Here is a 27322-nt window from a genome sequence, read left to right as displayed (position 1 = left end):
ACAATCTATTTGCACCAATCAGTTCATACAATGAAACCAAGTATTAGGAGAACATAAGAAATTACAAGTAAAAATTTAGAAATCCTATTTAGTCCATAAAAGAGAAATTATTACTTAAATGTGAAAATGTTAAGGAACATGAGCTCATAAAGAATGTTTAATCATAATATATGTTTCAAGAGGGCAGGTTAAGTACATTGGTGAAGGAACCAAACAATTACTAAAACTGGTAACTCTATAGAACATGAAATTCAATGCAATAATGGCCCTAGTTTGAAATTGTTTAAACAATTACGCCAGACTAGGAACATTAGTGGACTACAGAGCAAAGTTTGAAGCTTAAACTACAAAGTGTGGAAAGAGACCTTTGTTAAGGGTTCACTTAGATTCTGCTTTATAGGTACTGGAATATCAAGATGATGTTATTTCATTACCTTTGACAAGTACTTTTCAAACCCAAAAAACACTACATACATTACAAGATCAACCCCATCAAGACTTTACAACAAAAAGTACCTTAGTTGTCATATTAAAGCAAATGTTGGAGCTATTTTTTTACTTTACTTTTTCCCGAATGACAAAGCAAGCGTGCGCACACTCACAATATAGCCTTACCAGGGCTCAAACTCTCGACCTCCCCTTTAGGAAGTAGAGCTCATACCATTTGGCTAATGCTCATTGGTATGCTGGAACTGTTTCCTTGCACTGGTATTGCTAGTTTTATTCAAAACTTTGCATGCATCACACTCATTTTTTTCTTCAATACTCATCAAACTCATAACACAAGGTTTTTCTAAAGTAGCACTGATATCCATCATCTTCTAAAAAAATAATTAGTTTATAATTTAAATTACTTCTTGTTGAATGATATCCCAAATTGACGAAACCATTGCTAAATCCCTGCTTATTTCATTCAGTAAAAAGAGACCTCTCACCAGAAAACAGCAATGGAAAAGAAAAGGAAAAGGAAGAGATTTTCTTTCCATTTAATTTTATTTTCCTACAAATACCCTTTCCTAGGCATTTATCAAGGCAATTAAATGCTTAAATTAAAATATCTATCAGTTTTTTTTTTGCCAGATTCAAGCCCACAACCTCAGGCTTATGAATTCAAACTTTTTACTCTATTTATATATGTAAAAAAAATATACACAAGTCAAAAAGGTAGGCTTCTATAAATAAATGGACATACCAGAACATAAATACTCCAATGTTATATAAGATTGATATATCTTTTTGCCAAGTTTAGATTGACAAGGAAGAGAGAACAAGAGTTGTAGCCTAATGATGTTTTTATCTCTATTCTCTAATGGGTGGGTGTGTTATTTGGCAGGATTTAAAAAAAAAAAAAAAAAAAAAAAGAAAATCCATCTGAGAATCCTTGAAGGGTGTCTAGTTTTGAAAAAATGACATGAAAATACAATATATATATATATAAGAAGTCATTGACATAAAAGTTAAGTAATACCCGGTTGAGAAAAGTAACAAAACAGAGAAAAAAAATGCATATTTCTCTTCTACCGTTCACAAACCATAATTACATTACAACCCAAAAACCAAATTCAGCAGAAACAATATTAAATTGTAAATGAGAAAGGAACAACTACCATAACAACAATGTCAACTCAACAACACTTATGATCAAACATGAAACAGAGTGAAACCATACCTCCTACTCCCCCCCTTGCCGGCCGCCAAACCAAACCTCCAATCCCACTTTGCCGGCAACCTAACCACTTGAAACCACCCTTCCTTCCGGATCGAAGTACTAAACCCCCCCTCCATGCATCTCGCCCCAAATCATCCCACACCCCATCTAAACCACCGCTACCAACAAGACAACCTCCCAAACCACCATTACCAGCACACAAACCACCTCTACCATCCAAAAGAAATGCTAGCAATGATCCGAATCAGTTTCTCCCACATCCACCTTCAGTCACAGGGGCTACTAAAGAGAAGGTTAGGCTCGCTTTGCAGAATGACAGAATCCTGAACACATCGAGGCTTGAGATCAACGACGTCGTCCTTCTCCCAGAGGGCATTGACGCAGCTGTTATAGAGGCCTCCAAATTCGACCTTATCAATGAGGTGGCGTCACTGAGATCACAGCTTAAAGCTAAAGAAGAGGAATTAGGGGTGGCACTGGATCAGATTCAAAAACTCACAACAGCTCCTTCAGGTTCGGCGACGGGGACATCCAACTTCGTTCAGACGACCAACCACGTGGTAGATAACGCTGACCTCATCCTTCCATCAGCAAAGGTTAACCCTAAGTCAAATTCAAATTTGAAAAGGAAGGGAGTAGATGAAGACAAGATCTCAGTTCCTTTTCATGCACCAACCTTGCATGGCCAGTCAAGTCAAAGCACACAGGTTTTGTAAAATCCAAAACCAACTGAAACTTGCACTTTAAATCCTAACTATCCTAGTCACGAACCAACCAGCATGGACCAAAATATCAAGTTAGCCCAACCACATATCTCACCACCCTCGGATAACTCTCACCCAAATCTCTCTCACAGCTCGCCATCTAAACAGTTCCCACCACAATCCCATGACCATGCTAACCATTTTAACCTCCACACAAGCAACACAACCACCACAAGTAACAACAATGAAAAGAATCAATTAAGCTGGGCTGCAGTCGCACAATCTCCATCCTTAGATCGGAACCTCCAATACCATGAACCTATCTATAATGAGGACTCAGTGCTAGTTGAACCTTCAGAAGACACCTTGTTGGAAGGAGTTAAGTACTGCCAGAGCTGTATTATAGGTTCATTCCAGAGACAGTTACCTTTTAAGGTGGTCTCAAGCTCTGCTCACAAGCTGTGGGGCAACAGAGGACTCAAGAAAGTGGTGGCCAACTCTAAAGGTACTTTTTACTTCTAATTTGATAGCATTGAGAATTGCACAAGAATTGTTGCTAGGGTACTTGGCAGGAAACCAATTTGTCTTAAATTGTGGAAACAAGATTATAGTATCACAGCTGACTCTAATACCTCACCAAGCACTCTAGCAATTTGGGTCATGCTCTTCAATGTGCCCTTTGAATACTGGTCCCCAAAAGGCCTAAGTTACGTGGGTAGTGTAATTGGAAAAACCCTTTTATGCAGATGAGACCACCAGAGACAGGAGTAGGCTTGATTTTGCAAAGTTATGTGTGGAAATTACCCCTGCTTCCCCACTTCCAGCATCTTTTCAAGTGAGATTGGGGAACAGGATGGAAACCATTAGAGTCCATTATCCATGGATTCCCCAAAAGTGTAGCTCTTGCTCATCTTTTGGGCACAAGGATGATGATTGTAATGCTAAGCAGGTTGATAAGGGCAATCCGAAGAATGTGCACACTAAATCCAATGACTGGCAGATTGTAACCAAGAGTAATGGAAGGTCTGTTTGCAAGCCCATCCCCAACCACCATCTAGCCCTCAGAATATTGTTGGAGCTGCATCTACTTCTAGCTCAATTAACCGTTGTGTCCCAGTTGAGATGAACACAACCATCCCCACTTCTAGCTCAATTGACCATAGTGTCCCAACTGAGATGAACACAGTCATCCCCTATGACAAAACAATCCAATTACCTATAACCACTCTTCCCATTGCTATACCTTAACCAAATAGGCAGCATGCAGGTGCAACAACAGCAAACATAAAGGCCATTAACTTTGTAATTGATCTTACTCCCTCAAACCTTAGAACCACAAGAAAGAAGCCAGTCCCCAACTCCACAGTTGCAAACTCAAAACAATTTAAAGCACTCACTGAAGAGAATTTTCATGAAGATAACCAATACTCAGTAGAGCTTGCCTCCTCATCAGATAGTGACTCCCTATCAAGTTGTAATGATCCAGCATTCTCACCTACAGTGGAAAGATTAATGAAACCAAGGAAGCCTACTCACACAAAGCATTCCAGAATTGACAAAAGGGCAAAAGTGGCAAAGGGATTGACCACCCTCAAAGGGTTTAGAGGTATGTACAACCTGAAAACCTCATCTCAATGATTTGGGGAGCTTGGAACATAAAAGAGCTCAACTCTCCCCTCAAGCAAGAAGAGATTAGGTTCCTTATTAGAGACAAGGGCTTGTCTCTCATGGCAATTTTTGAAACCAAAGTTAATAGTGGGAATATTGCTTTTGTGCATAGAAATATTGCTCCCCAGTGGCAAATCAAATGCAATTACTCCTCATCTATTTTGGGAAGGGTTTGGATCCTATGGGACTCAAATAAATTAGAGTTTGTATCTTCCAATGAGTGCAGTCAAGTAATAACCTGTAATATCTTTCTTAAAGACCTGAAGCTGAAGTGTAAAGCCTCCTTCATCTATGCTACTAACACTGCTGTGGATTGAAGGGCACTGTGGAGAAATGTTATCATGATTGCACCCACTAATGATCCTTGGATTCTTCTTAGGGACTTCAATGTTCTTCTTCATGTTAATGACTCTTTTGGTGGAGCTCTAAGGCAGACTCCTGGAATGCTGGAATTCAAAGATTTTCTTAACTCTGATGGGCTTGAAGACTTAAGATTTAATGGTATCTTCCATACATAGTCCAATAGGAGTTTTGGATGTGCTAACATCTCAAGGAAGCTGGATAGAGTCCTCATCAATCAAGCTTGGATGACTTCCTTCCCACAAGCTGAATGCCAAATCCTACACCACGAAATCTCAGACCACTCACTTATGATTGTTACCTTTGGATCACTGGCTTCTAGAAGAAACATTCCCTTCAGATTTTTCAACTTCTGGGCTATCAATCCCCACTTCTTGACCATTGTTTCACAAGTTTGGTAAATGGAAGTCCATGGATTAAGGATGTTTAGGCTGGTGCAGAAAATGAGAACCCTCAAGCAACCGCTCAAGCAACTTAACAAGAGAGAATTCAGTGATATTTCAAAGAGGGTTGCAGCCTGTAGAGATGTTTTGCACTCTTGCCAGAGGGACTTGGACTGAAACCCATCACAGGACTTACTCAGACTCAGAGAAAAGGAACTTGCATAGCAACTATCAGAGCATATTTTGGCTGAAGAAATATTCTTCAAACAGAAATCTCAGGTTCACTAGCTTAGGGAGGGAGATCAGAACACCTCTTTCTTCATGAATAGCTTCAATTCCAACGCTAACAAGAGGAAGATCCTTTCAATCACTAATCCTAATGGTGTCCAACTTCAAGGCTAAGATCTCAAATCCAAGTTGCTCAATCACTTCCAGTCTATCCTTGGCCAAAACAACAGCAGCTACTAAGGTATTGACTCTAACTCATCAGTATTCGCAAGAAATATCATATCCCACTGTGATACCCCACGATTCTAGAGCCACGGGTAATCAAGTCCGAGCACAGACTCGAGGGATACTAAATAATTAATATGTAAACAAGCAAGAATACAAAAGAATTTAAAATAAAATAATAAGCTGAAAAGAATTCTAATATGAAAAATACTCAAAAGAATAAAAATATTAATATAACTTAATCATTCCAATCCGTACAACTCAGGAATCCATCAAGTGAACCCCTAATCCCCAACTGTAAATGAAATACAGAACCAAAATCCAAAACTAAGATAATAAAGGAACTCCTATGTAGTCGGAAGAGTGAGTGTCTGTATCTGTTTCATCACGATCAAGCTCTAAGCCTGGTACAGAAGAATACCTGAAAAATAAGAGTGGGTCAGGCTCACATGCAAATTCCATCCTATTACAATCCATACATAAACCCAATACGCAGATACATCCTAGATAGCTCGGCAATAGCTAAAATAGTCCATATAGATATAGATACACACTATAGGACACTCACTAACTTATAGTCATCACACCTGAGTAGAAGGTAACACACAAAACGCACGTAGCGAAGTCATGCACACCTAGACCTACCAGGGAACATCATTAGGTCAAGTTATCCATCCAAGGCGATATACGCACCCTAACCGTGATCAGGAGACTCAAACTCATATCACGGTACCATAATGATATATATTTAAAGTTCTCTCCTATCCATCCCTAAGAAAACCAGTTAGTCGTTCAGTTTATTCAACTGCACAGACTAAACATCCGTAAGAAATCCAGTTAGTCGTTCAGCTTGTTCAACTGCACAGACTAAAAATAAATAGGACTTTATATTCACAATCCATTTCCTTCCTAATACAGAAAAGTAAAACAACCACCCGTTATGTCGTTCAATTGTTTTAATTGACAGGACATGTATCCATGTAGGATTTAACTGTTTTAGTTAATCCATTCCGTATGTATGAAGAAGTAGGACTTAACTTTTTGATCTAATCCATCTCCAATATGTCACCGTCCCATACCGATGCATATAATGCAAATGATCCATAAATAATGCACACTCAATTGAACATCAAATACATCCCCAATATCCATATAATTGATAACGCCAGTATTTAATGGTTCATCAATTAAAATCCAGCACAATATCCATGTAATTGATAAACATATTTTAATAGTCCAGCAATTAAAGTCCAAATCAATAATCCAAGTAATTAAAGAATCAAGTTTAATATTTCAGTAATTAAATTCCAAAACTATAATCCATGTAATTGCAGATTAAAGTTTAATATCTCAGCAATTATAACCCAAAGTAAGTGTGACACTCCTTGAATCCAAGACATGACATAATGCTAATCAGAAATATAAACTAAGCACATTAATCTAATCCATGACGTACAAATATAAAACGGTACATCAAATAGTCCAGAATATCATGAATAATATCATATATTCAATTATTGCATTTAATCTAAACAATAAAACAATTCTAAGTAGTACGCATTTAATTACAGAATAAGAAATTAACATGCCTCTCAAATAAACTATAAAACACCCATAGCTTAATTAAACTATTTCAATTCAGTTGATTGATTTAAAATAGTTTAAAACAATATCCATAAATTAACAATTATGTTAATTTTATCCTAAACCTAGCATACTATTTTATATTATGCATTCCAGTTAATTATCAGGTCCCAGAAATTCATTAAAATTATTTAACCAGGCCCAACCATCCCTAAATACCAACTCCAGTGCCAAAATCCAACACTGGACAACCCATATGACGATTCCAGGAACCAATTGATGTAAAACCCCAAGTGTTGACTGGTTCGCCTAAATCGGTTGATGTAAAATGCTAGATATTGACTGGTTCGCCTAAATCGGTTGATGTAAAATCCCTAGATGTCAACTGGTTTGCAAAAATCCACTGAATCTAAAAGATGTCAACTGATTCAACATAGATGTTGACTGGTTTAATAACAAGTTGATGTTTTTCCCCAAGGTGTCAACCGGTCGACCAAATTACCAAGGTGTCGACCGGTTCATGCAAACCGGTCGACTTGTGCAGTAAACCGGTCGACTGAACTGTGACAGTTCGTCTTTCACGGCTCCGGCGACTACGTCTTCCTCCGTTAAGGTCCTAAGACTACTGTTTTAAGTCCAGAACAACCCTAAACATTATGTAAATCTCTTATGCATAATTTAAACAAGTTAAAATCACAACTTATGCGATAAACTTTAAACAAAATTCAAACATATACATATACAATTAACATACTGTAATTCAAGTTTTAGCATGCATATATGGTTCATTTTTAATAACTTAAAGTTCCTGGAGACTACCTAGGCATGCACAGAACACAGGTTTAAAGGAAGGAGATAGAAATAGAACTTGCCTTTAGGTTTCGGTTTAAAACCTTTCAACGTTGTCTCTAAGTTCTGGCAACCCCAAGTAATTCTCCTCCTCTGATCACTGTTTCATTCCTCTGTTACTTCTTGGTTCAACCCACCACATGCAAGTTCCATCCTACTACAATCTATACATAAACCCGATACGTAGATACATCTTAGATAGCTCGGCAATAGATAAAATAGTCCATATAGATATATATAGGACGCTCACTAACCTATAATCATCACACCTGAGTAGAAGGTAACACACAAAACACACGTAGCGAAGTCATGCACACCTAGACCTACCAGGAAATGTCATTAGGTCCAGTTATCCATCCAAGGCGATATACGCACCCTAACCGTGATCAGAAGACTCAAGTTCATATCACGGTACCATAATGATATATATTTAAAGTTCTCTCCTATCCATCCCTAAGAAAACCAGTTAGTCGTTCAGCTTATTCAACTGCACAGACTAAACATTCGTCAGAAATCTAGTTAGTCGTTCAGCTTGTTCAACTGCACAGACTAAAAATAAATAAGATTTTATATTCACAATCCATTTCCTTCCTAATACAGAAAAGTAAAACAACCATCTGTTATGTCGTTCAACTGTTTTAGTTGACAGGACATGTATCCATGTAGGATTTAACTGTTTTAGTTAATCCATTCCGTATGTATGAAGAAGTAGGACTTAGCTTTTTGATCTAATCCATCTCCAATATGCCACCGTCCCATACCGGTGTATATAATGCAAATGATCCATAAATGATGCACACTCAATTGAACATCAAATACATCCCCAATATCCATATAATTGATAACGCCAGTATTTAATGGTTCATCAATTAAAATCCAGCACAATATCCATGTAATATTTTAATAGTCCAGCAATTAAAGTCCAAATCAATAATCCAAGTAATTGTAGAATCAAGTTTAATATTTTAGTAATTAAATTCCAAAACCGTAATCCATGTAATTGCAGATTAAAGTTTAATATCTCAGCAATTATAACCCAAAGTAAGTATGACACTCTTCGAATCCGAGACGTGACATAATGCTAATTAGAAATATAAACTGAGCACATTAATCTAATCTATGACATACAAATATAAAACGGTACATCAAATAGTCCAGAATATAATGAATAAGATCATATATTCAATTATTGCATTTAATCTAAACAATAAAACAGTTCTAAGTAGTACGCATTTAATTACAGAATAAGAAATTAACATGCCTCTCAAATAGACTATAAAACATCCATAGCATGATTAAACTATTTCAATTCAGTTGATTGATTTAAAATAGTTTAAAACAATATCCATAAATTAACCATTATGTTAATTTTATCCCAAACCTAGCATACTATTTTATATTATGCATTCCAATTAATTATCGGGTCCTAGAAATTCATTAAAATTATTTAATCATCCCTAACCATCCCTAGATACCAACTCCCGTGCCAAAATTCAACACTGGACAACCCATATGACAATTCTAGGACCCAGTTGATGTAAAACCCTAAGTGTTGACTGGTTCGCCTAAACCGGTTGATGTAAAATTCTAGATGTTGACTGGTTCACCTAAATCGGTTGATGTAAAATCCATGGATGTCAACTGGTTTGCAAAAATCCACTGAATCTAAAAGATGTCAACTGATTCATCATAGATGTCGACTGGTTTAATAACCAGTTGATGTTTTTCCCCAAGGTGTCAACCGGTTTTAACCAACAGGTCGACCGAATTACCAAGGTGTCAACCGGTTCATGCAAACCGGTCGACATGTGCACTAAACCGGTTTACCGAACTGTGACAGTTCGTCTTCCACGGCTCCTGCGACTACGTCTTCCTCTGTTAAGGTCCTACGACTACTATTTTAAGTCCAGAACAAACCTAAACATTATGTAAACCACTTATACATAATTTAAACAACTTAAAATCACACCTTATGCGATAAACTTTAAACAAAATTCAAACGCATACACATACAATTAACATACTGTAATTCAAGTTTTAACATGCATATATGGTTAATTTTTAATAACTTAAAGTTCCTGAAGACTACCTAGGCATACACAGAACACAGGTTTAAGGGTAGGGATAGAAATAGAACTTGCCTTTACGTTTCGGTTTGAAACATTTCAACGTCTTCTCTAAGTTCTGGCAACCCCAAGTAATTCTCCTCCTCTGATCACTGTTCCATTCCTCTGTTAATTCTTGGTTCAACCCACCAGTAACTCCCTTCAATAATTCATTGAGCCTCTTTATGTTTCACTCAAGCCTCTCTCTGTTCTCTCTCAAGAACCCTTACATGAATAGGGTTTATTTTCCGACCCTAGCCGACGTATATCATTCGATATATATAGGCATTTACTTAAAACCTAATTTTAATTCCCAACCAAATTATAAGACGGCTAACCTAATTACATAAAATAAAACCCTAAACTATATATGACACCTACAAAATATAAACTAATTAAGTCACACAAGCCATTTAAATAAAACACGTCACTTAAACACCAATTAAATTAAACAATGAATTTAAACTAAATAAACAATTACAATTAAACATATAGCCAAATATTAAACATTTAAGTGCACATAAACCAAATAATCAAATAAAATGCACATAAAACAAATAATCAATTAAAATGCACATAGAACAGTAATTAAATTCCAATAATATCATTTTTGAGAAATAAGGGTATTACATTCTTCCCCCCTAACAAAAGGAATTCCGTCCTCAGAATTCACAAAATTCTGAATTCTTTTATTGTAGATTCATTTCCATTCCATTATGGACTTTGCCTCTTTTTATGGGCTCTACAAAATTCCAAATCCTCAATGAAAAGTTATGGTTTCGTTATTTAAGAAACACCAACAATTACCCATAGGTTGCATTGCACAACAATTTATCCATACCCAATCTCTATACCAGTGTACCAATCCATAGTCCTCCAAGTGCCATAGAAAATACGCACAAAATTCCTATACATGCAGCGCTGAACAAGTTGGTGACGCTAAAATTTAGGCTACTGCCTAAATTGATAAACAAAATCCGTGAAAAGTCAATTTAATACGTAAAACTGACCTTCCTCCAAAAAGCACATTGCTTTTTATTTGAAAGACATCCCAAACAACCCATTCCGGATAGAAACTCTAATGTACGAGTTCAATGATTTACAAAATCAGACTGCCGCCTCAAAACCGCACGTAATCCTTTACAAAAGAGAGTATTTCTCTCCGATGTATCTTTAAATAAATTCAAAGTCTTATGATGTAACCTCGCTTCCATGCCAGACTAACCAGTGAGAGATCTACATGCCGTTATAGCCAAAACCCCAAACGTTGTCACACTAACCTCCTTGTGCCAACACTAGCACCGATAATAACTAAAAAATGAAATAACACTTTCAATTACTCATGTGAACTTAGGATATATTGCCTAAGCATATCCTCTATGAGCAAGTATAATGTCTCGATCAAATCTCCCGTCTAGAGATGCGAAGCAAAGCTGTTGCTCGAACATCTTCAGAAAATTCCTGTGACATAACACCCTTTTATTTACTATATTAAATAACCACATGTTATAACTTCGTTATCAGTGCAATGTAGAACTGACATGAAATGCCAAAATAAACACTACCAAAAGTAATGTCCACAAGCAAACTTGCTTTATCCACCACTCTTAATCCATATAAAATTAAAATTTCAACTAATGTTGGTAATTTCTACCAACCATCCACTCCGGATTAGTCCAACTCCCATTTTGATATAGGAAGTGAAGATAAACTACTAATCCTCATTCAGTACCCTAAGCTCATCTGAGTAAGGTACTACCTCATCCAAAGTCAACTCCAACACTCTAAGTTGACCTTTTCAATTTCCTTAGTAATAACAAGTGTTATTTTTACACATGTTAAAACCCAACTAATTTCGCAATAATCACCGAAGGTTCATTTACCATCTCGGTTGATAAGATTATCCTCCTCCCAATAACTTCCACCAGACGAAACTTAATGCAAAGTATGAATCACCACATCCATCCATCTAAACCGTCTCGTGATTCGTGCTATTTGTATGAATTGATATCTTACCAGTTCTAAATAGACAAAAAGAAATTGATATAATTTTATCAATCAAGCAAAATCCCAACCAAAATCCTAACCCTTGTGTAAAATCAGCAATATCTCGACTAAATCCGTGGAAACTATTATGTCATTCCCACTCTAGTATAAGAAATACCTGTAAGGATCTAACAATCTCTAATGGTCCATCCGAATTATCTAATGGATAATAGACCTTGGGATCACTATGTCCCTCTTCCTGTCTGTCCTCAAAACATCTGTTTCATTCAGTGAAGCATCATATTCCTACCAGGATAAATAAAGAACTAAGAATTGTGAACCTCAGTCCTTACATCCTCCTCCTAACTTGACAACTTATCGATATAGAAAGTCAATCGATAATTCTATTTATCACAAGTCAACTAACTATAACTTTTCCACATACACCGTGCACCTCTTCTTTATTTAGGTGTTCAGTCTCACCTCTATGTCTTTAACATCCCACTTCTCTAACAATAACTATTTGTTGTGAACTATGACCTAAAAAAAAATTCATATTATTTGTGCAAATGAAGAGACTTCGTTTCCTCCTCGATATGCAACCCCAACAACTCCTCTGAATGACACGCCCTCTTGAATACAATTCTTGATTATGAATAGACTGATGAATAGTTAGTCCGTCTACTATCTTCAGTCTGTGTCATTCCGATAAGTTCCTAAACCAGTACTAGATCCTCCTGCTGACTTGGGAACAACTTTTGAAATTTCCAAGAAGATGTTCAGCAAAGTCAGTACCTCTGCTAAATCATCGTGGCGTTAAAGCACATCAAACCAATCGTATTAGATTATTTGACTCGTACTATTGGTTTAATTATCCCATCCTGAAAACATATCATAATTATGCATGTCTAAGTTCAATAGATTGGCTAGAATTTACCAAATCCTATAACCACATGCTCACAATCCTAGCGTAAATAACGTTATTCCTCCAAAACTGTAGTTTGCTGATCTCACCTCTGTCCCCAACTAAACCACGTTCCCAATCCTGAATATTTGACGAAAATAAAACACATAAGATATACACAATAAAGTAAACTACAATCCTACCTAAAATATCATTCTTTCCTGAAAGGAAGTCTCTTTTGGCTTCAACCTTACCAGACCGGTTCACAATTTCCTTTGCTAGTTTCGTAGGTACTCATCCAACCTCGAAACATAACCTTTAAACATAGCTTAAAACAAAATCCATTTGCCTAAGCAAATTCTAAAGACTTAACCCTCTTCCTCCTTATACACAGAATATACAACGTCTAACATAACTCTATAAAGCAACTTAGAACGTCACAACCTAATCCCCATACTCTCCAAAACGTGATATAAAATCATTGCTTCGTTCTGAAAAGAACTCCCTCCGATCCTAGACTCCTGAAGAGTACTTTCTATCTACCTCTTTTAAAGGTAGTACGCAAGTTTAACTATATGAAGATTGATCCACGCCAACTCTACTAGTAACATTCACTATACCACTAGTGAATAAGATCACCCTCGTGCGATCCTTCATCTTCAAGATTTAGTACCCTTTCTTGGATACATTACAACCCCTCCATTAAGATCCTCTTCAGATTCCCATACCTTGTTTGTCTCCTTTATAAGAACAACTAAAGTCGTGTTAGTCCAGTTATACGGTGACCCAAAACACACTTCTAAATCCTTCCTTGGCTTTTACTTTTAAAAGTAGTGCCCACCGGAACTAAACCTTCGATCCTAAGTTCTGTTTCTGACAAAGAACTCAATAACATACTCCTTTACTCCTTTGGGTTTGTAGCACTTTTGCCTTGGACCCCATCCTCCTCTTAGTGGCAACCATTCCATACTATGGAATGTACTTGACATCTGATCCTCCTAACAAACCGTAAAATAGTACAACGAATCCTAACATGGTTCTAAGTTTTAAGAGACGCAACGCGGAAGTCATATAACGAAAGACACTCCTAAGGACACTAGAACCTAGAGTGCTCTGATACCAACTGTGATACCCCTCAATTTTAGAGCCGCAGTTGATCAAGTCCGAGCACAGATTCGAAGGATACCAAACAATTAATATGTAAACAAGCAAGAATACAAAAGAATTTAAAATAAAATAATAAGCGGAAAAGAATTCTAATATGAAAAATCCTCAAAAGAATAAAAATATTAATATAACTTAATCTATCCAATCCGTACAACTCGGGAATCCATCAAGTGGACCCCTAATCCCCAACTGTAAATGAAATACAAAACCAAAATCCAAAACTAAAATAATAAAGGAACTCCTATGTAGTCGGAAGAGTAAGTGTCTGTATCTGCTTCATCACGATCAAGCTCTAAGCTTGGTACTGACAAAAACCTGAAAAGTAAGAGTGGGTCAGGCCCACATGCAAGTTCCATCGTACTACAATTCATACATAAACCCGATACGCAGATACATCCTAGATAGCTCGGGAATAGCTAAAATAGTCCATATAGATATAGATACACACTATAGGACGCTCACTAACCTATAGTCATCACACCTGAGTAGAAGGTAACACACAAAACGCACGTAGCGAAGTCATGCACACCTAGACCTACCAGGGAACATCATTAGGTCCAGTTATCCATCCAAGGCGATATACGCACCCTAACCGTGATCAGGAGACTCAAGCTCATATCACGGTACCATAATGATATATATTTAAAGTTCTCTCATATCCATCCCTAAGAAAACCAGTTAGTTGTTCAGCTTATTCAATTGCACAAACTAAACATCCGTAAGAAATCCAGTTAGTCGTTCAGCTTGTTCAACTGTACAAACTAAAAACAAATAGGATTTTATATTCACAATCCATTTCCTTCCTAATACCGAAAAGTAAAACAACCATCTGTTATGTCGTTCAACTGTTTTAGTTGACAAGACATGCATCCATGTAGGATTTAACTAGTTTAGTTAATTCATTCCGTATGTATGAAGAAGTAGGACTTAGCTTTTTGATCTAATCATCTCCAATATGCCACCGTCCCATACCGGTGCATATAATGCAAATGATCCATAAATGATGCACACTCAATTGAACATCAAATACATCCCCAATATCCATATAATTGATAACGCTAGTATTTAATGGTTCATCAATTAAAATCCAGCACAATATCCATTAAATTGACAGACATATTTTAATAGTCCAACAATTAAAGTCCAAATCAATAATCCAAATAATTGTAGAATCAAGTTTAATATTTCAGCAATTAAATTCCAAAACCGTAATCCATGTAATTGTATATTAAAGTTTAATACCTCAGTAATTATAACCTAAAGTAAGTGTGACACTCCTCAAATCCGAGACATGACATAATGCTAATCAGAAATATAAATTGAGCACATTAATCTAATCCATGACGTACAAATATAAAACAGTACATCAAATAGTCCAGAATATCATGAATAATATCATTTATTCAATTATTACATTTAATCTAAACAATAAAACAGTTCTAAGTAGTACGCATTTAATTACAGAATAAGAAATTAACATGCCTCTCAAATAGATTGTAAAACATCCACAGCATGATTAAACTATTTCAATTCAGTTGATTGATTTAAAATAGTTTAAAACAATATCCATAAATTAACCATTATGTTAATTTTATCCAAAACCTAGCATACTATTCTATATTATGCATTCCAACTAATTGTCGGCTCCTAGAAATTCATTAAAATTATTTAACCAGGCCCAACCATCCCTAGATACCAACTCCCGTGCCAAAATCCAACACTGGACAACCCATATGACGATTCCAGGAACCAGTTGATGTAAAACCCCAAGTGTTGACTGGTTCGCCTAAACCGGTTGATGTAAAATTTTAAATGTTGACTGGTTCGCCTAAACCGGTTGATGTAAAATCCCTAGATGTGCACTGGTTTGCAAAAATCCATTGAATCTAAAAGATGTCAACTGATTCATCATAGATGTCGACTGGTTTAATAACCAGCTGACGTTTTTCCCCAAGGTGTCAACTGGTTTCAACCAACCGGTCGACCGAATTACCAAGGTGTCGACCGGTTCATGCAAACCGATCGACGTGTGCACTAAACCGGTCGACCGAACTGTGACAGTTCGTCTTCCACGGCTCCGATGACTATGTCTTCCTCCGTTAAGGTCCTAAGACTACTGTTTTAAGTCTAGAACAACCCTAAACATTATATAAACCTCTTATGCATAATTTAAACAAGTTAAAATCACAACTTATGCGTTAAACTTTAAACAAAATTCAAACATATACACATACAATTAACATACTGTAATTCAAGTTTTAGCATGCATATATGGTTGATTTTTAATAACTTAAAGTTCCTAGAGACTACCTAGGCATGCACAGAACACAAGTTTAAGGGAAGGAGATAGAAATAGAACTTACCTTTAGGTTTCGATTTGAAACCTTTCAACTTCGTCTCTAAGTTCCGGCAACCCCAAGTAATTCTCCTCCTCTGATCACTGTTCCATTCCTCTGTTACTTCTTGGTTCAACCCACCAGTAACTCCCTTCAATAATTCCTTGAGCCTCTATATGTTTCACTCAAGCCTCTCTCTGTTCTCTCTATTCGCTCTTAAGAACCCTTATATGAATAGGGTTTATTTTCCAACCCTAGCCGACGTATACCATTCAATATATATAGGCATTTACTTAAAACCTAATTTTAATTCCCAACCTAATTATAAGACGGCTAACCAAATTACATAAAATAAAATCCTAAACTATATATAACACCTACAAAATATAAACTAACTAAGTCACACAAGCCATTTAAATAAAACATGTCACTTAAACACCAATTAAATTAAACAATGAATTTAAACTAAATAAACAATTATAATTAAACATATAGCCAGATATTAAACATTTAAATGCACATAAACCAAATAATCAAATAAAATGCACATAAAACAAATAATCAATTAAAATGCATATAGAACAATAATTAAATTCCAATAATATCCTTTTTGAGAAATAGGGGTATTACACCCACCTACTTCCCTCACTCACTACAATACCCACAGACACAGAAATCCAAAATTACATTTTCTCGTTCCACCACTATAAGAACCCAGGTCCAGATGGATATAACTCTTACTTCTTTAAGAAATCTTGGTCAATAGTAGGTCAGGATGTTGTGGCAGCTGTTAAAGATTTTTTCCTTTCAGGCAGAATGCTATCAGAAATTAATAGCACTTACATTGCCTTGGTGCCCTAAAACCCAAACCCAACCTCAGCCAATGATTTTAGACCTATTTTTTGCTGTAATTTAATCTATAAAACCATTTCCAAACTTATCTCTATCAAATTAGGCCTTGTACTTCCCATCCTAATCAGCCCAAATCTCTGATAATATCATCCTGGCTCATGAGTTATTGAATGGTTATCATAGAAGAAACCACTCTTCCAACTGTGCCCTTAAGATTGATCTTAGGAAAGCTTTTGACTCCATTCACTGGCAATTTATACTGGATACATTACTTCATTTTGGATTTCCCCTTCTTTTCATTAATTGGATTACTCAATGTATTACTACCCCATCTTTTTCAATTTCACTCAATGGGGAACTATTTGGCTACTTCAAAGGAAGAAGGAGTATACGGCAAGGAGATCCCTTGTCTCTTATGTTATTTGTCTTAGCAATGGAGGTGCTTTCACTGTATGTTAATAATCAAATTAAGAGTAATGCTGGTTTCACCTTCTACTGGAGATGCAAGAAACTTTCAATCACTTACTTAACCTTTGCAGATGATATTTTGATGTTTTTTTATGCTAACTTGGCCTTAGTCCAGGTGCTTTTGGAAGCACTAAACCAATTCTGTAACTTATCTGGTATGCAAATCAATAAAGCAAAATCCAAAGTGTTTTTCTCAGGTATGGACAATGGCTTGAAGTCTTCAATCTTATCACTACTCCAGTTTGAAGAAGGGGCACTACCTGCAATGTACTTGGGCCTCCCATTATACTTTTCTTCAATCAATGCTAGAGATTGTCAGACTCTCATTGAAAGAATTACTGCTAGAATGGGTTGTTAGACAGCTAGGTTCCTGTCATATGCAGGAAGGGCAGTGTTGGTCAAGGTTGTTCTTTCTTTCATCCAAGCTTACTTGTCACGATCATTCATCTTTCCTAAAAAAAGTACTAGATCAGATCAATCAATTGCTCAGGAGTTTCTTCTAGACTGGGTTGAACTCAAAAAAAGTGGAGTTAAGGCTGTTTGGCATGCTGTTTGCAGGCCCAAAGCTAATGGAGGACTGCGTTTTCAAGATTTGGAGTTGGCCAATAGAGTAACCAACTTGAAGCATATTTGGAAAATTTGTAAATAGAAAGAGAGCCTGTGGGTGGAATGGTTCAAAGTTTATCTTTTAAAGTCAAAGAGCTTTTGGGCAGTTAAACCAACAAGCTTGAGCTCAGGTTTCTGGAGGAAGATCTTGGGACTAAGGTCAATGGCTAGGGGTCTTAAAAGGCACAAGGTAGGGGAAGGGAAAGATACAAGACTTTAGTTGGATTACTGGCTTCCAAATGGCCCAATTTCACTACAGCTAGGGCTCAATGAATTGGAAATTCTTCAACTTCATAATAACATGCTAGTTGATAGCCTAATTTCTAACAATCATTGGGTCAACCCTAACTCCATACAGCTGCACCAGTTCTTTCAAACCAAAAGCTTCTTATCACAACTACAAGAACTACCTCTCCCTACCTCAACTCCAGATGTTATTGAATGGCTACTTTGTCCCACAAAGGAGTTTTCTATGTCACACACTTACAAATACTTCACTCCACCCTCCCCAGTTTTCCATTGGCACAAACTAATTTGATTCAAGCACCATATACCTAAGCATAGTCTTATGCTATGGATGGTAGTAAGAGGAAGATTAAACACTCTTGATGCTAAACCTGTCCTCCATAAACACTACACTAATAGATGTTATCTTTGCAATTCTGCTTGGGAGTCCATTGACCATCTCTTCTTCAAGTGTGCCTACACTTCTCGCATTTGGAAGTTTGTTCAGGAAGTTGCAGGATTCTACATCAAGCCTGACAATTGGACACAGCTACTGCAATGGTGTACTGCCCACTGGAACTCCTCACATTCCTTAGTACACATATTACTTTAGGCTGCGGATGTTTATTTTATCTGGATGGAGAGGAATGCTAGAGCTATAAACAACTTATCAACCTCATTCGCTACCATCATAGCTCAGGTGAAGAGTTGTGGTAGGGCCAGACTTGCAACAACCAAGCTCACAACCAGCTCTGATTTGAACAAAATTCACTTTATCCAAGAAATGCAGTCATTGTTCCAGCAAAGGTGTGCCTCCTTTGGTCGTTAACTCCTGCGATCACCTTGACTCATGGTACTGAGCATGCTGATTTTGGAATAATCATACTACTACTTTGATGGAGAGTTATCCTGTTGATCTTAAATGAGTTTGTCCTTTTAATATCTCATAGTTGGAGTACTGTATTTTGGAATGTTTGTTGTTCATGTTTGTTCTTTGTTTGTTGTTTCCCCTAAATGGGGCATCACGTACATTCTTCAATCTTATATACAAGCTTACCATTTACCCAAAAAAAATATTAAATTGTAAATGTGTCAAATTGTGGTGATTGATATCAAATAATAATGAAAACAATGAATTCAAACCCAAATTCAACACAACCCAAATAATGCCTCAATCTCACCATCAGATTTTTATTCCCAAAAATCTAACTCACAACATTAGAATTAAAAATAATGTAGAAAGTCAAAATAAAACTCATAATTAGTTGAAGACCTCCTGTTACTCATCGATAGGTTGTTACATATTCGTCGAAAGATCTCTATTTTGCCTGGCAGCATTCTATGACTGTGTATATTAGGGATGAAATAGATTAGGGAAGTCTGGTTTGCGAGTTGTATATGACTATCTCTAATTTTGTGTCTCTATGCTGCTGCTTTGCTTATCGCTGAAACTTTGGGTTTATAATGGGGAGAAAAACGATGTAAGTGTGGCCACAGACTCGTGTATAAGTGGGCTTAATGGCATGGGATTTTTTTTTCATAGGTCGAAGGCGAGGGAATTAGTGTTTTAAACAATTTTTGACCCACTATTTACGATATAAAAAATAAGTCGTAATAATAAAGAATGCAGGTTTCAAAAAAAAAAAAAAAAAAAATTGAATGGACATATAGGTATAAGCCATAAATATAACTGCATTTTAATATTTAACGACATGCTTTAAACATAAGTCTTAAATTAGTACTTAACAAGACTTGTTTTTCTTGTATGTCGTTAATTACAAGTGGTAAAAAAATCAATTCTAATGTAGTGTTTGGATTATTTGAGAACCATTGTCAGGATGTGATTCTATGTCATTGTCAGGATATGTATGGCATGTCATTGTTAGGATATATATGGCTATTATATACTTTATATATTTTTTCAACCTATTCTTAGAATATGGTTATGGTTACAATTTGGATACCATTGTCAGGATATGGTTAGTTATGTCTTTAATGATATTATGTGTACCATAATACAAGCTTGAGGTCTTATGATTAATGGTTAGGATGGGGAGTATATTGCCAGTTAAGATGGGTAACTAGATTTAGGGATGTGTGTGCCCTGGTAGAAAGAGAGCTAGTGACCACCTTTGTGTGCGATTTACATGAGATACTCACTACATGGTTGAGTTTGCCTTAGTCTAGTGAGAGTCTTTAGTGTGCATACTTATATGTGTCGACTATGTAGCTATTGCATGAATTAGCTATAAATGTGTAGTTTTTTCAGGTCTCTGTTTGGGTTGTCGTAAAAAAGACTTGTTATGGGTTTTGACCCACCATTGTTATATTTTTCAGGTTCTCGTCAGTAACATGATTAGCAGTTGTTCGTGCAGATCAGAGACTTGGCATCATCACTCTTCTGGTGTCATCGACGTATGATTCTACCTTCTTAATATTATTTAAGTTTATTAGACATTTATTTATTATCAGTTATGGGATTTTATTAGGGGTCCATGTTTGAAGATTCTTGAGTTATATTCTTTTGGAGAAATTATTCTATGGAGATTTTTTTTCTATCCTTGAGGATTAATGGATTTTATTTAAAGGAGATTATTTACTCAATAATTTGATTGAACTAAATAAATAAGTGAATTGCATGCTTTACAATGAAAAATGCTATACTTCACGAATTTAGATTTGTGATTTTATATTGAATTAGTTAGCTACTTATTTGTCAGATTATTTGGTTGCTTTGTGTGTTTTAAAAGAGTATCACTACACATCTCGAATTTTAATTCGGGATGTGATCTTGAATTTGATCGATGTGACGATAACTAAAAAGACATCTTTGTCCTCCATTTTAATACATATTACGTTTTATTCTTTTATGTATTTGTGTTTCATATTGTAGCAAACTAAATGAGTTGACAATTGAAGGAAAATGTGATAATGAACAATTACACTATGTTTCTCTCTCTCTCTCTTTCATTTACTTTTCTCTACTAATACTTTTCATTTTATATATATATATTTATTCTCTCCGGTATATTTTTGTTGGGTATCTCTTTAAAATTTAACCATAATAAAAATTTTAAAAAAATACCAAATCAAAATACAATTATAAAAAGTTTTAAGTGAATTATGTAAATTAGGGTTCTTATTCACGACAAAGAGGTTACTTATTCATCGTAAAAAATTATAACTTCTAATTTTAATTATTTGAATATTTAATAAAAAGGGTTTCCAATAGAAGATATATGCCCAAAGAATTAAATTCAAGTTATTGAGTTATACTAGGGTTTAGATTCTATAATGATAAGTTTTATTATTTTCTCTCTCTTTCCTATATTAAGATCTTTCATATATTACCAAAAAAAAAAAAAAACACACACACACACACAAAGCAGCCAAATAAGCAGCCACCTAATTCAAGATAAAATTACAAATCTAAATTGGTAAAGTATAGCATTTTTGGTTTTAAAATCATTTTTTTTTTAAATAGGAAATATCTTATTTTGACTTCTCCTAAACCCATTCTTCGACAACTGAAAAGTGACTTTGAATGTGAAAAGTCAATAATGCACTTATTTTATATTGCTTTTTACAGAAGAGAATGGTAATTAAAATTGTCATTTTAAAAAAATTAGTTAAGATGTTTGTTGGAAAGAAAATGCTAAGAGTGTCATTGATCGAGTACACGATCAAATCTAAGAGGAGGTTAAAATAATAAACACTGAATAATTTATTCATGTGTAATTTACCCAAACCTCAAAAGAGCCGATTATAATTTATCATAACATGTACAAACTTAAAAATAATTGAGTAATGATATCATGAAAATTCTCTCATGACAAGAAATGTGAACTTTCCTTATTTAACCACGAGTTTGAAACAATTTTTTTTAAAAATATATAAAATTAAATAAATTATTTAGTAAATCTTTGCATTCATTAGTTATAACTATAATGCTGCGTTTGGTGTGCAGTAATAGAATGGAATGCAAGTAAGAATGGAATGAGAATAGGAATGGAATGGAATGGCAATTCTCATTCTATTGTTTGGTTATAAATATGAAATGTGTAAGAATATGAAATGATAATAACCATTCTAGTGTTTGGTTTGATCAATTTAAAATTTAGAATGGAATAAATTTCAAATTGAATTCTCTAAAATATCCCTCTTAGTAATAAATAAATTAAATTAACAAAATAATATTCTTCTATAATTTTTTTTAAAAATAAATGGTGGCAATGGCGGTAGTGGATGGTGATGGAGGTGGAAAATGGTAGTGGTGTAGGTGGTGGTGTTGGAAGGCGACGGTGGTGGTAATGGTAGAAAGTGGCGGCGATGGTGGTGGTGGAAGGTGGCAGTGGAAGGTGGCAGTGGTGGTGGTGGTGGTGGAAAGCAGTGGTTGTAGTGTGGTGGTGGTTGTGGAAGGTGATAGTGGTGTAGGTGACGATGGTGGAAGCTAATGAAGGTAACTTTGGTAGTGGTGGTGGTGGTGGTGGAAGGCAATGACGGTGGTGGAAGTGGTGGCGGTGGCAGCGACGATGGTGGTGAAAGACGATGGCGGCGACGGTGGTGGTGGAAGGCAGCAACGGAAGGTGGTGGCAACGGCGGTAGTGATGGTAATGGTGGAAGGCGGTGACATTGGTAGTGGTGGTGGAAAGCGATGGCGGTGGAAGGTAGTGGCAGTGGAAGGCAATGGTAGTGGTGAAAGGTGGTGGTGGTGATGGAAGGTGATACTGGTGGAATGCAGTGGCGGTGGTGAAAGGTGGTGGTGGTGGTGGTGGTGGTGGAAGATGGTAGCAGTGGAATACAGTAACGGTGGTGAAAAGGGGTGGGGCTAGAAAGTGGTGGCAGTAGTGGTGGTGGTTGTGGTGAAAGGGGGTCGTGGAAGGTGGTGGCGGTGGTAGTGGTGGTGGAAAGAGGTAGGTGGTGGTAAAAGTCGATGGCAACGGTGGTGGTAGAAAGCGGTGGTAGTGGTGGAAGTCGGTGGTGGTGGTGGTGGTGAAAGACGAAGGTGGTTGTGATGGAAAATAGTGATGGTTTTTGGACTTGGAATATGATGGTTTTTTGGGAAATTGAAAAAAAAATAAAATAAAATAAAATTATTTGGGAATGGAATGACCATTTTATAGGTTTAGTTGTGGAATGAATTTTCATTCCAATGGAATAACCATTATCAGTATAAATTACATGCCAAACAAATGAATGATTTAAAATGGACATTACATTCCATTTTATTTCTGCACACCAAACACAGTATAAGAGGGCTCTTAAGCATCACTATGCCTTCTACAAGAATTAAGCATTGCTTAAAATTCAAAAAAATAATAATAATAATAATAAAGTATTGCTGGCACTGGCAGCCCATCAAAAACAAGGGGGCCAACGAAAGGAGTCGACAACGGTCAAAAAAAAAAAAAAAAAGTGATAAACCCCTCCTCAAGCAAGCATTGAATCTTCGCATATGATCAAAGTAGTTACAGTGTTAAGCGTCCGTATCACTTTTATTTTGCCTTTCCTGTTTCTAAGCTGTATTTTTGTTGTATCATAAGTCATTTGGAAACATATATAAACATATTTGTTAACTAAATTTCTTGTGAAATATTTTAGTACAAAAGTGAACAGAGATGTTTGCAATATTATTGGTGAAAAATATTATATTTATCTTTTACCTAAAAAAATAAAAATATTATATTTATATTAGAGTAACTATTCTAAAATACTTTTGTTGCAATTTTTCTTCTGCGATAGCAAAAATATGTGGAAACGAATTTTTTTGTGCGCTTTTTTTCTTTATATGTTGTTCTTCTATTTTAAGCCAATGCGATATTCTGCAAAACATAATGAACAATCCAATGTACACAAAACAAATATATTACCAAACAGACCCTTATTTACTCTAAGTGTTTTTTTTTTTTTTAATGGGTACTCTAACTAAGTTGTATAGATGTAATATAAAAAATTACTTAATTTTATTATCCATCCTATCATAAGACATGAAATAGAGTAATAATAAATAAAAAGTGGGAGAGTATATAATCACCACTTTTTCTTTTTTTTTTTTCACTAAGTATATATATAATCACCACATATTTTGGAGTAATGTTATCAGTCTAAAATCTAATAAGAAATTTTTCAATAAACGAAGTGTGTGTAATAAATGCAATTTAATTAACACTTAAACAAGTATATATATATATATATAGTTTAGAATTATAACTTAAAATTCAACTATTGAAAAATTAAAATTTAACTCTTGAAATTGTTAGTATTTAATTTTTGCACTTAAATCGTCATCTTCCTCGTCAGACACTATTATCACCACCACAAAGTTGATCATCGTGAATGGCATGACAAATAATGTGTATGTTAAGATGTGTGATAAAGATATGGGAATTTAGCAAAAAGAAAAAGATATGGAAACTAAGGGATGAAAAAAAGAAAAAAATTGATTCTTTCTGTCTGACAATGATTTATTTCTCTTATTTTGTTTAAAATTCATAAATTTATAAATTCACACCTTCGAGTTTCACTAGTTATCCATCTCTATCTTGAAATCGTTGCTTTAAGTGTATATTTCTTCGCAATAGAACTTGTTCTAATTGGTACGTACGCTCTCATTTTACTCATCTTCTGATGAGAGACTTGAAAAGTTTATTGGTTTTTTTATAATGTTGCTAGAATAATATATATTCCACCATATGTAATGATTGTTAACATTTGCATGCACCTAGAGGATGAAAGTTTTGACCTTTTTTTTCTACCCTGTTCTTCTTGTTTTATTTATTATTTGACTCTGGTGATTGATTTGAAATTCGATTCACTTGTACTAATTAACACAAGGTATTCGGAGTCTTAATTACTTTTTACTTTTTCTCAACGTACTATCCAATAACCTATTATACTAATTAAATTAATGTATCATGCACTCGATCTCCTACTATATATAGGCCAGGATGGATCAGAGGTTGAAGGTAGTTGCTGAAACAGGAGACATCAATGCCTTGTATTCGTTGTTTCGACAATGTAAAGATATCAAAGCCTTGTATTCATCTCAAAAGTCCTCACAAGCAGTCGACGACGACGGCAACGAACGATTTCGACTTGCTGATACTCCTCTACACATAGCTGCATCAATGGGGCATACGCATTTCGCAGTTGAAATGATTAGGTTGATGCCATCATTTGGTCGGAAGCTAAATCCAGATGGCTTCAGCCCTTTGCATCTAGCACTGCGAAATGGGCATGCCGAGACTGTGATGAGGCTCATAAATATTGACAGCGACCTCATCCGTGTCCAAGGCAAGGAGGGAATCACTCCTTTGCATTATGTTGCCGAAAAAAACGATTTCAGTCTTTTGGCTGAATTTCTATGCGCTTGTCCAGCATCCGTTCAAGATTTGACTGTCCGAGGCGAGACCGCCGTGCATGTTGCGGTCAGAAACTGCAGTTACGACGCTTTTAAAGTCCTTTTCAAATGGGCTGATAAGACCGATAATGAAGTGGTGCTAAAATGGAAGGACGAGGATGGCAATACAGCGTTGCACGTTGCAGCGTACACTAACCAACGTGAGGCATGCATTCTAGCCCCCCTCCCTCTCTCAATTATATATACATATATATAATTTGTAAAATAAAATTAACTAATTTATATTATATTTGATCAGGTTGTGAAATTGTTGCTCAAAACTGTGGGTAGAGGAGTAATTGAGAAGAATATGCTTGGTTTGACGGCTCATGATTTAACTAGCGATGGAGAGATCAGGAAAATGTTAGCTTCAAGGTCATGTACTAATAGTGCATGCATTCCTTATTCTACTGATCTGGCAGACTTTATAAAAACCGAAGGACTCCCTAATTTATGTAATATTAAAAGATTGAAGTCTAACGATCTTCGAAACACTGTACTAGTGGTAGCTACTCTTGTTGCAACAGCCACCTACCAAGTTTCAGGGACACCCCCCACTGGAATATTCAAGGACGACGACGGTGGCAAGAACTTAACAGTGTCTGAATTTTATTACTATACTCTTTTGTTTATTAACTCCACAGCATTTGCAGCCTCAGTTGAGCTTATTTTTCTCACCATCGAAATTGGCCTACACTTTTTGGTGCTCCGAATATCCCTTTTTTGCCTCGTCTTCAGCTATATACTCAATGTGCTCTCCACAACACCGAAAACTCCGGCTGCTTATGTTACAGTCCTGTTACCATTCCTTTCATATCTTGTGAGCACATATTTTTACTGTCGTGAGCGAATCATCTTCTTCAAGATGCCCATTGGCAGGTACAACCCTTTTCACTACTTCCAGCTGCGAGACAAATTATTGGTGGCTGGGATGCCATATACTCAGTCGGATGATTTAGCTTCTGCCTAAATTTTTATTTTCATTCCGGTTAATTAATTAATTGTTGTAATTTTTTCCTTTTACTGGCTTGTTTTGTTTGAGAGTGGGTGTCAATTGTTGTAATTCGATCTCACTGTAGCCTTTGTCGGGGAAGATTCCAACTCTCCAACTTTTACTTTAGAAGCAGAGGAGATGGAAAAGCCTTGGTGGTGTGTTTATGTAATTGTTAATTTGCTATTAAACAATTTGCTCGTGTGCTTGGTATATTCTAAGTACAACTTGTGTGTGTATATATACTTTTCTTTTCTTGCTTGAACTATATATATACTCATTATCAAATTGCGGACGTCCAACTCAAATTAAGCGCAGCACAATTTATTATTTTTGGTTACCTCAGCTAATTTGGGTAATTATGCTAATTGAAATCTTCGTTCATTTTCTTTTTCAGTTTTCCAATTTCGGGCCTAACTGAGTGTTTGGCCTTGGATTCCAAGGGCCCAAAATTTCTTTATTTGGTGGTTTTGGTCTTGGACCGAAAGTGGCTTAGGCCCAATCAGGTAAAATATTCGTACCTCATATATATATAATTTGCTTTGGGAAAAAAAAATGAAAGTGAACAAAAAAAAATTATTACAATCTAAAAGAACTTGTTATATATTGGATC

The 27322-nt window shown here is 35.8% G+C and overlaps 1 protein-coding gene across 1 annotated transcript; it reads left to right on the top strand.

Annotated features, from left to right (window-relative positions):
• The first annotated feature begins 24851 nt into the window (after positions 1-24851).
• Positions 24852-26922, top strand: LOC132283388 (ankyrin repeat-containing protein BDA1-like). Its single transcript, XM_059785329.1, has 3 exons — positions 24852-24915; positions 25261-25884; positions 25978-26922. The coding sequence occupies exons 2-3, from the start codon at positions 25267-25269 to the stop codon at positions 26686-26688; spliced, it is 1329 nt and encodes a 442-aa protein (XP_059641312.1). The 5' UTR covers positions 24852-24915; positions 25261-25266; the 3' UTR covers positions 26689-26922.
• The last annotated feature ends 400 nt before the right edge of the window (positions 26923-27322 follow it).

This window comes from Cornus florida, unplaced genomic scaffold, assembly GCF_030987335.1.
Source record: "Cornus florida cultivar Cherokee Brave unplaced genomic scaffold, ASM3098733v1 CherokeeBrave_3.0.0_Hap2_Chr11, whole genome shotgun sequence".
Lineage (NCBI taxonomy): Eukaryota > Viridiplantae > Streptophyta > Magnoliopsida > Cornales > Cornaceae > Cornus > Cornus florida.
The sequence above is the reverse complement of the archived record's forward strand: the minus strand, read 5'-3'. Positions and strand labels throughout refer to the sequence as shown.

Excerpts from the sequence above, each read along its gene's own strand:
- LOC132283388 (XM_059785329.1), top strand. The coding sequence starts at position 25,267 with ATGGATCAGAGGTTGAAGGTAGTTGCTGAAACAGGAGACATCAATGCC. Across the intron at positions 25,885-25,977 it reads CGTACACTAACCAACGTGAG|GTTGTGAAATTGTTGCTCAA; the intron begins GCATGCATTCTA and ends ATATTTGATCAG.